Source organism: Orbicella franksi, chromosome 11 (genome assembly GCF_964199315.1).
Source record: "Orbicella franksi chromosome 11, jaOrbFran1.1, whole genome shotgun sequence".
Taxonomy (NCBI): Eukaryota; Metazoa; Cnidaria; class Anthozoa; order Scleractinia; family Merulinidae; genus Orbicella; species Orbicella franksi.
In genome coordinates, this window is record NC_138155.1 from 11,336,190 (window position 1) to 11,346,900 (window position 10,711).

The 10,711-nt window shown below is 37.0% G+C and overlaps 1 protein-coding gene across 2 annotated transcripts in view; it reads right to left on the bottom strand.

Moving 5' to 3' along the window:
* Positions 1 to 1,131: 1,131 nt before the first annotated feature.
* The window catches only part of LOC145502273 (uncharacterized), a 10,558-nt gene continuing 978 nt past the window's right edge, over positions 1,132 to 10,711 (bottom strand). The window contains exons 1-5 of one of the 2 annotated variants that reach the window (XR_014051303.1): positions 10,132 to 10,711; positions 9,698 to 9,789; positions 8,542 to 8,729; positions 2,501 to 7,772; positions 1,132 to 1,987 (exon numbers count right to left, since the gene is read on the bottom strand). The exon at positions 10,132 to 10,711 is cut by the window's right edge and continues 978 nt beyond it. Coding sequence is in view for 1 of the 2 variants with exons in the window: in XM_081481529.1 (XP_081337655.1) it covers positions 7,123 to 7,772; positions 8,542 to 8,729; positions 9,698 to 9,789; positions 10,132 to 10,152 (951 nt within the window). In the remaining variant the exon portion in view is untranslated. Of the gene's footprint in view, positions 1,988 to 2,048; positions 7,773 to 8,541; positions 8,730 to 9,697; positions 9,790 to 10,131 lie in introns of those variants that run through there. The other variant, XM_081481529.1, reaches the window with a different exon arrangement.

Genomic DNA, 10,711 nt, shown 5'->3' on the forward strand with positions numbered 1-10,711 from the left:
CTGAATTGCAATTTTCTCGGTTTTTGATCGGCGTTCATGCAAAATTGCTAGTAGATCCCACAAAAATGAATCCGTAAGCCTACAATTCATCGACTGAACTGTCTTTTGCTAGAATATCAGACCATTTGAAGCACTACCGGTCAGCTCTTTTCCTCACTGAATTTACATAACTTTTGAGTTTTGTTTTAATTAGAAAAGTATGTCTACTTAATCGGGGCTCAGTCCGGCCAGAAAACACAAGAAATAAAAATTATCACTATCTCTTGATTAAGGAAGAATCAATGTATACATTTAAAGTTGAGAACGTTTCACAGCGATGTAAACGACTGTGTAGTATGAAGCTGAAAAGTGTAAAATTTCGGATTATCGCGAAGTGAAATCTGAACTTTCGGTGCGATAACCGTTTTTCGTGAATTTCTGCCGTTATATTGGATATTTCAAAAAACTAACTTGATTTCCGTCAGTTACTTACCTAGGCCTTCAAACAGGCAAGTTATGAGCGAAATCGACTTTTCGACCGTGGCCACGATTTCTTTGATTTTTAGTGGCAATTACTCTTAATTGCATTTGTCTTTGACTTCATTTGTCAGTGAAGTCATGAGAAACTATATTTATAACTATTCAACACGTTTCCCCAAACGTAGTGGAACTGAGACGGGATTGTAGTGGTAGGAGTTCCTGACTTAGTTTAGAAATGGCTTTAGAGAATACACTAAAAACCCGCATAAAAGAACAAGTGGATTAAGAGCACTCAGGCTGAAATTTGGTCCAAAATGTACGATATACATAAGAACACATTCAGCCTGAAAGATGAAAATTGTTCTTATATAAGCAGATATGGGAATTTCCAGGATACATTTAGCAATTGTTTTTGGACTTGGCTAATTTATGTAACTAAATGACTGTTACCTTCTGTCAATAACATTCTTTATTAATTGCTGCAGACACAGCATGCTGACAAGAAATCCATTAATGAGTTAAAATGTTGCACTTGCACATTGATTTCATCTCTTAGTAGTCTATGCAGTATTTATTTTTTAGAAACAATTTTAAGAACACCCTAAGAACATTTTCGGGCTGATTTTGCAGAAAATACCCGATATATTAGAATAAAATCAGCCTGAACCCCCCAAAGCACTTCTTCTTTTATGCGGGTTTTTACTGTAAAATATTTTAATTTGCACTAATATCGGGCAAGATTGAACCGAATAAGAAAAATGGAAAAGAAAGATTTTTAATTCTGGCCGGTTTCTTTTTCACAGCCTAGGGTTACGTGGGCCAGACGAAGGAATATTCTTCTTTGTTAAGAATTGGTCAAATGGTTGTACGGAAGTCTTGCGAGCTCGTGTAGAAGAATTCATCGGAAACGTTTGTTGAGCGTTCATTATTCCAAGATAACACAAAGGAATAAATAATATTATGATTTATGTTTCGGTAGATATATTTGATCGAATTTTAGACTAAACTTGAATTGCTTCAGGTTTCAAGTTGCAGAATTCAAACTCTTAATGTGAAATGCAAATCATTCTGGGTTAGGTATATAGTCCCGACTTTCTTTCGATATAATTAGGACGTAAGTATTACACTATTGTATTCATAGCTTGGGCCTTTTTTGGACTGGAATCTTTTTAATACATTTTCGACTTAATAATGACTAAGAAAAAGGCGACAAATGATATGAATTTTTTAACAATGTTTCGAGTGCCTTCAGAAAATCAAAAACATCTTTAGAAAAATTAAAATGAATCTGCACTTTATTTTGAAAAAAGTGCTGCCAGTGAAACATGATTAAAGACTACGATAAATCTTATCTTACTATTGAGTTAAAATTTGTTGAAAAAGGGACAATTGCATAGCGTTCCCTTTGCTTATTATTAATGAATGTTAATCAAATTGAAATGGTACCAAGCTTGTATTCACCACTTTTCTTTCGCTCCGTGGAAAAAAATACAGGAGCCAACAGTTTCACTGTATAAGACGACTTTGTCTGAAGGATACAAAAATATTATTTCAGGTTTATTTAGACATGGATTTCTTTAAAATGTCCATGTTTTACACTTTAGCATCACGCGACTGTTAAGACGCACAAAAAAGTACAAAGGATGTCAGACGTACAAAACTGAAATCCATGCCAAAAACTAAATTGCATGAAGATAAACGCATCAAACTTAAAATTCCTTGAGGAAAGTAGATGAGCAAAGTTGTAATTACAGACAGTGATTAACGCGCAAAACTGAAAGCTACAGCCGACGATAAATGCACTTGTGTGACAATGATGACCGACTAAGACAGAACTGCAAAGTTAAACTGAAAGAAAACGAATGAGGAAAACAAAACAAACTTGACAAGACCACAGGGGACTGATCAACAGACAAAACTGAAAGCCGTCGAAGATGGACGTTTCAAGTATAAATTCTACACTGAAAATTCAAACCCTATCTTCCTCTATCTGCACAACACGTATTTACTCTGAATACAGATAGTGACCAAAGCTACTTACTTTTCTAACCTTTATGTGGAATGTGAGAATGAGAATGAGATCTCACTCGATCTGCTCAGGAATAGGGGTCTCCCCCTAGAAAGGAAAAAAGTGCGTTAGTGCTTAATTAAATACTCTCAGTAAATTCACAGTAAAATCATCTAACGAGAGACTCGAATAGACGAAATCTTACATCTGTTCTATTAACTGACTGTCCTTACCGTTTCTTGAGATGTCAAAATCCGAATGACGTCCAATTCAATCTGGGTCAGCAAAAGAGATCTTCCTTTAAAAGGAAAACAACGTATTAGTACTGTTTAGTTTTTTTTTTTAATGTACAGTGACGACAAAAAAAGAATCATTGCTACACGATATGTAGCTTCTTCTACACTGTATTGCGCAGTCACGTTCCGCTTTTTTTAATTGCTTACTTCAAACTTAAAAACTTCAAAAACAATGCTAGTTCATTGTAACTGACGGTAATGGGGGAGACTCTTTGGAATGTTTAGAAAGGTAAATACTATCGTTTTCATTCTACATTTTGCATACGAAAAATGACAGAGCTAAAATTGGCAGAATATTATTAGAATTCCCAAACATAAATATTACAATTAAAAGCCGTACCGTTGAATGATTGTTATTCGCAGTCAAACATGATTGTTGATTATCATTGACAATTTTATTGTTTATTGAGTCAAAACATTTCGTTATGAAGTAACCAATAACACAGTCAACTATGGACACGAAAGTTGTTCAGATTTAGTCACGACAGAGTTAGGTGACTAAGACCAAGGAAAGTGAAAATCAAGGTTCTACTCACCACTTCACTTCTGTTCAGAGTATGAAAAAGTATAAACGTAACAGGTATGTCCACAAGAGAAACTTTCCCTGCAAGAAAAAGCAACAAAGGTTCGTTCAGTTTTGCTTTACATCGTGTTTTAACCTTTAACCACAAGCAGCTAAACTGAAAACGCATTGCTAGACGTTGGCAAGAAAGAACTCTAATTCCCTTATTTTTACTTTGTCAGTTCAAAGAGTCAAAGAACAATGTTTAGTTCAGTTGAAACATGTAAGAATGAATTTACTTTTCCACTCGCGTATATCATTGTGTAATGCTTACAAGGCTTATCGAATTTGCCGAGTTTATGATTTGATCTTGAGCACTTACAATTTACTTATGTAAAAAATTACCGTCCTTTTAAAATGGGAAAGATTATCTTAAGTATACAACAATTCTCTGGGACAAAACTTTGCGTTTAAATTTCTGTACACTTACCTTTCCAAAAAAGGTTTAACAGTCTGAAAATCGTTCCGAAATTTAAGTTGAACTCAGAATGAAAGTTGTAGTCTGCATCAGCTGAAATGAAATCTTGACAAAAAATAGCAATGCCTCGAGAAATATTACACTTTCGAACCGTGGGATAAGTTTTCAATTTCGACTGGCGATAAAATATATTTTTTATATACACCACAAAATCGACACGTTTCATTTGTGTTTCACTTTTATGTCGCAATTCAAATTACAAAACACGACCTGGGTACGTGTTTGTTTTCTTAATATCGACTGTACCCACTCGTATAAGAAAGAGAGGATGAACGCTAAGCGGTTTATCGCCCATGTAAGACTATTTCCATGGCAATCTCTCCTAAGGTATTCTTAGCTCACTTTCATTTCCAGAAATTCCAGCCTTACACGCTTTTTCATTCTCCACGAAAACATCTACGCAACACGCGTGGTAAGATTAACCGAGGGAGAATTACGGACGTGCAAGGGCGGGAGTGGGGGTGGATTGGGGAAGGGTGCATGCCAACCCCAATAAGGTTTTTTTAAATATTTGAAAATACAATTTACCGTAAGGAGCAGAAACTTTCGGTAGCTGTTCATTCGTCCTCTGCGAAAATTTTCATATGTCAGTTGTGTGTGCATCATTTTTGACGTTGCCATGCCAACCGCAAATTTCATGTAGGGCTGGAAAAAATACAACATTTTTACATGATTCTGCACTTTTTTCCAGTTTTCCTTATCAAATTTTCGCAATTCGAGAATTTGTACATTTAACAAGCATTTGGCTTGATTTTGCATTAATCTGCGTGATTTCTTGACAATCTAAGAAAATAGTGAAATCGAGGATGGCGGATCCAAGTTCAAATTACGTCATTTGAGGTCATATGACGTCATAACTAACTAAAATGGTATCGTCTTGTAGATCAAGCTTAGGGCTATCTTATAATTGTATAAATTTATTTCGCTGTCACTTACAAAAAAACAAAACCTAGGAGGGAAGAAATGCATAGTCAGGCAGAATGTCATGATCAAAATCAATCCAATTTGATGATGAATAATAAGGCAGAATGTCTTCATGAAAATCGATGAAATGTAGTTATGGATGGGAAGGGAAAATATCATGGTGAAAATCGATTAAATTTGGTGATGTATAGTAAGTCCAAATGTGAAAATCGTGCACATTTGGTGATGTACAGTAAAGCAAATTGTCAAGTTGTAAAAGCAGGGCAAAATGTAAAAATTGATTAAATTTTGTGAGTATAGTTATGAAATATATATGTCATGATGAAATTCGATCAAATTTAGTGATGCATATAGTAAGGCAAAATGTCCTGGTGAAAAACGATCAAATTTGGTGATGAAGAGTATGGAAATTGTCGTGATGAACATCGATTAAATTTAATGATGTATAGTAAGGCAAAATGTCCTGGTGAAAATCAATCAAATTTGGTGATGCATAATAAGGTAAAATGTCATGCTGAAAAGCGATCAAATTTGGTGATGTTGAGTATGGCAAATTGTCGTGGTGAAAATGGATTAAATTTGGTGATGAATAATACGAGAACCTGGGAGAACTTGACTGCGTTAGACCAGTAAGAGACAACCACCTTAGGGATTTTAAAATTTTCGTTTTTATTAATTTGCACTAATTAAAGAGTTGCCCGCAACTATAAAGAACGTTGTCTTAACTGTTAAGGTAAACTATTCCTCGTAGACTCAGGGACATTTAGCTGGGGCGGAACGAGCAAAACTCGGCAAAAATCGATGCGGACGAAAGAGTACAATTGTCGCAGGAAGAACCCCTGAAAATACAAAACTATTTTCGTGCCCAATTGGGAGGCAGCATTGGCGGAGCTGTTTGGAAATGATATGAACAGGCGCAGCTCCCAAGGGATCTTCCCCCATCACTTGAATCTTTCGTCACTTCAATTTTCACCGGGTTAACTGCATCCTGCCCCAACTAACTTCCCTTTGATCGCTAAGGATGGAGGTATGCTTGCCTGCGTAGAAGCAAAATACATAGACCAAGACACGAAAGAGGCGCTAAAAATATTCACAGTGATTTGACTGCTTATTGAAACAATGGCCAATTCACTCTAATAGATACGCCTGCAGGGAATCGTGGGAGCTTTGTCTATCATCTTGGACTGGATATTTGTTTTGATGAATACAGCTGCCATGATTCCCAATTCCCCAATTCTCATATAAGGAATAGACCATATTCGTATTTCCAGTATCGGAGTGGAACTAGCTTGCAATTGAGGCTGATGCGGAGAGTCTTCAACTGCAAATGACATTTATCTCTTTTTAATGATATTCCCAAGCCTGAGCCTCCATTGCAAGCTAGTTCCAGTCCAATACCGAGAATACGAACATGGCCTTTTGGCCATTTGAATTACAAATTGACGAGCAAATCGTTGTGGTAATTTGCACAATCTGAAGATCTTATCATAATAATTTATCTTATCATATGTCATATCTACAATCTAATAATATATGATTGAATATATGAGCAATAAATTAAATCCATTCAAATAAATTAAATAGTCAATGGTTTTATGAACTAATCGATGCTGAATACAATTATTATGTCCAAATATAAAATCAGGATTGTGTTTTTGGTTCTGCATTTGTTTAGAGAAAATCTACCTAAGACTCAAAGTATCTTGCACTGCATTCTTATTAATATGGACAATAATAGGTTCTCTATTCTAAAACCGTATCCAAAAAGGATTGACCCCAATGTGACCAGGACAATGTTAAAAGCAACATAATGAAATTCTTGAATTTATGCTAATGTGACAGCTTTTTTAAAAAGAACTCGCAAGTGCACATGTTACTATTGGATCAAAAACTCTTCATAGGATGGAGAAAACTTGTTTCGCCCCGCAACTAATAGAAATGTGAATAAAGAGATAATCAAGAGCAGTTGTCAGTTTGCCATGCCAATGTCCGAGTTGCTTTACCTCTGTTTCAAAACGAGTCTTGTTGCTCAACCTTTCATATGGAAACGAGTTTTCCCTTGTATGTTCATTGTCTTGAAATAAAACTCATTTCCATAGTCATTTCCATATGGAAGGTTGTGCACTGGGACTCAATTTGAAACAGACTGGTAGAAAGCAACTCAGGAAAGGCTTACTAGGTGTTGTAAGAGCAAAACCAAAAGTTATTTCTGTAGCCAGTCACAAAGGACACAGATGATCCAATGAACCAATGAAAACTTGAAATACAGGTAGTTGACGTGAATACGTCACAATTGGTTTTACTTTTTCAGCCAATCGTGTAGCGTAGCAATGCAAATTACTTTTAAACACTCAAGTGAAAACTGCTCTATCATGTGCTGTTTCCATTCAAAATTTCAGCACTTCGGAAGTGGTTCGCCACTTTGCAGCAAACGATGAATCCGGGATAGCTTATCTGGTAGTGGCTCAATATGTCCTGGGGAGGGAGGTACATTAAAGTCTGTCCTATTTCCTGTTAATTCCCCTCCTACCGACCCCCCCTGGCTACTTCTTTCTTCCAAACTTGAAAGTCTTTCAAAGGAACCAGGACGATGTAACTTCGTCTTTCCGTCCAAGAAATGATCACAATTATTTTCCAGTGTGGTATCTCTCTTGTCCTCTAATGCACTAGAAGAATCCATAGTAAGATATTCTTGTTTAGGCAGGGTGCTACTGTCAGATTGCTCACAAGCATCTTTACAAGTTCTGTTTTCACCCATATGTTTCAGTTCAGTTCTAGAGTGGCATGCTGTTGTCTTGCTGAGTTGAAGAGGTGTCTGCCTACTCTCTCTATATTCACTTGTTTTAGCCTTGAAAAATAATTGCGTTTTTGGCCCTTGTTGGTTTGTTAGATTCTTAGAAGCGGAAGTCACAGCTCGTGAGTACTGTAAAGCACTGGATATCTTTTCTTCCAAAGCTATGCCAGGGGTCTTAGCTTTACGCCTCTTTGGAACGGGTGCAAGACTGTCTTCTTCATCGAGTCCAAGCTCTTTGCACAGTGCCACGACTGAAAAAAATGGAAAAAATACATTACTGTATTATGCCAACATCAATTGGTTTTAGCATTTGAATTAGAATCTAGGAAAGGAAAATAGGAATATATCTCAGAGCAACAGTTTTGAACCATCTCAAGAGTGAACCCAGACAACAATCGTCTTTGTGTCATAAGAATTCCATATCCGAAAGCAGTTTTTTCAATTTCACTGACCTGACCGATTGAAGATGGAACCTTCATCATCCAACCAAGAGTCCTGAAGGTGGGGGGTGGGTGTGTGGGGGTATAAATGCCATTTTCCTTCCTATATTTCATCCAAATCCCAGTCTCATTCCCAATTCTTTGTTTGTGGTTCCAGTCCCAGTGACCCAAATCCCTTTTTTCCAGTGAAAAAAAAAAATAGGCAAATCCCAGTTGCCATTTTACCCCCTTAGGTTCTTCGCTTTACACTATGACATTTGCGAAGTTGTGGAAAACCAAAATCAGAAACCACTCTACGTTTTCTCAAGAGACAAAAACAGAAAGTCAAAGAAAAAGAGATTTTAAAAACAAGTTTGAGTTCCATTTTAAAATCAAAAATCTAATTTCTGTTGCTTTGCCATGAGAGAGATGAAACATGCAGATGAAGGATCACACAAATATAGCATTTTAAAATGTTTTTCTTTTTGTGGTATCTTTTGGAACATAGAAAGAGGATGAGTGCATTAATTACTGTAAAAGAGACTCTTGCCTCTTTTTCCATGGAAAAATACATGTACTTTATACAAGTTCTTTGCCTCACCTTTCTTGTCAGGAGCTGATCGAGATACATGTGGTAGTTCAGTCAGTGTGGCCTTCTCCTCTGACTTTTGTTCACTTTGCACAAAACAATTTCCAAAGTGACTGGCGGCGTGTTCTTGAAATCGCTCCTCACCAGAGTCATCTTGGTTACACGAGTCACACTCTTCAAGGCGAGTTAGGCCCTTCAGTCTAAACAAGGTGATAGCCAGTTACAATGAAACTAAGTAAAAGTTAAGATTACAAGAAAGGTAAAATCTGTGTTGGGCCAAGTGCTCCTACTGTCAGAGGTTACTCTTGTTTCCATTGCATAAGGGACTGCAGCTGAGGTGAGGTAAGGTAAGGTAGCTGTAGGAATATTTCTCCTCCCCCCTGGATAGGATGCTTAAACCCAGTGCGGGGTTACCCCTTAGGAACAAATTCACCTGTACCCATTTAAACACCTGGGTGGAGAGAGGTACTGTGAGAGTAAAGAATCAAATGAATGTAATAACTCCAACCAGGGGGTGAACACGGATCACTCAATCTGAAGTCCAGAGTACTTACCATTAGGTCAGTGTGCCACCCCTTCGCTAACCCTTTGTACAAGAGGCACACCATTAAAGTTACATAAATGTATATCCCTTCAGTTTACTGGTGATCTGCACTTGATTGGAGCAGAAGTCTGAGAATAGTCATATTATTATTTTTTTAATTTCAGGGGAACAAGATTCTCAGTTGAAGAATGAAATTCCTGACACAATGAGTATTTGTTCCAGTTTCTGTGTAGCCTCCTACACAGAAATTCTCATTGTTTGTTACACACTCCTCCCAACGAGGAAAGATTGCAAGACGAAGCTAAAGTGGGCCTGTGTAGGAGATCATAGCTTGTGATCCCTATTGAAAAACATCCACTGCACACATTGTTTGACTTGCACAAATGTTGCATTTTGGCTATGGTTGGATCCTTATAGGCCCACAAGTTATGCTGTAGGACTTGCTTAACGAAGAAAAGTCAAGCTTAACTTGCGTACATGTAACTATGTTCCCTTGTTCTAGGTCCCCCTAGGTTCTTCTAGCCTTGTTCTAGGTGTGTAACTTGTGGCTCAGGCAACTGCCCTTGTACCTTGTGACCAGGTCTATAAGAGGCTTATTGTTAATTACAGTGTTTGTCAACAAACCGTTCAAAAGCGTCCTCTAATGTATCCAGTCCCACTGGTGGTACATTAGGATAAACATGATATGGCCTCAGGTAACCCACAAGATCCTGAATCTAAAACACAAACAGACTCAGTGTAAACTGCTATAATGACTCAACAACTGCCACACATACTTCTTCTTTTTTTGCGATATTTTTACGTTCTTTCAGTTATTATCCTCTAGCACAAGTAGATTCTGTTGATAAAATGAAAAAAATAGAGACACCGTTCTAAAATGAATTGGGGGAAATTTAGTAGTAACACGAGTCCTCACAGAGTCATTTGAAGCTCTGCCAAACTGGCCATACTGTAGTTTGCAATAACTGCATCTAAAAAGTGCAAACAGAGCTCATGTTGCAAGAAAAATCAATCACGATTTGCAGCCATGCAAAAATATCAAAGGAATAACAGATTACCTCCTCCATTGATGCATGCATTGAATGAACAACTCTCCACAGCTTTTTATCCTTGTCATATCTGTGAATGAGGAAGCGAGGAAAATGTTTGTTAAAATGCAGTGACTACATGGTTACGCTAAGCCCTGGCTCTTACACCTATAAATTACCTAAGGTGGCTCACAATCATGGTTTTCAGCAATTCTTCTTTTATTTAAGACTGAGACTTAAATAAATTTGTCATTGATTGATTGATTGATTGATTCATGAATCAGTACTGATGCTGGTTTTCAGTCGATAATAATTATTACAATATGAAAAAATGCCAATTATTTGTCAACATATTATGGTCATTTTGGTGACACAAAAGGTTGCTATGAAACCCCTTGGATGTCACCTTTGGTCTGAAGTGAGACTGTTCTGAAACAGATTTCCTAAATAAGTGTACATTTACAAGGACTGACTGCATCTTATATCACTTTCCTCAAAGATGGGTACCGTATTTATTTGATTAAGCGCCTATTAATTTTGGACTTTCAGGGTGGGCGCTTATTCAAGGTGGGCGCAGGCGCTTATTAAATTTTCACCATTTTCAGCAACT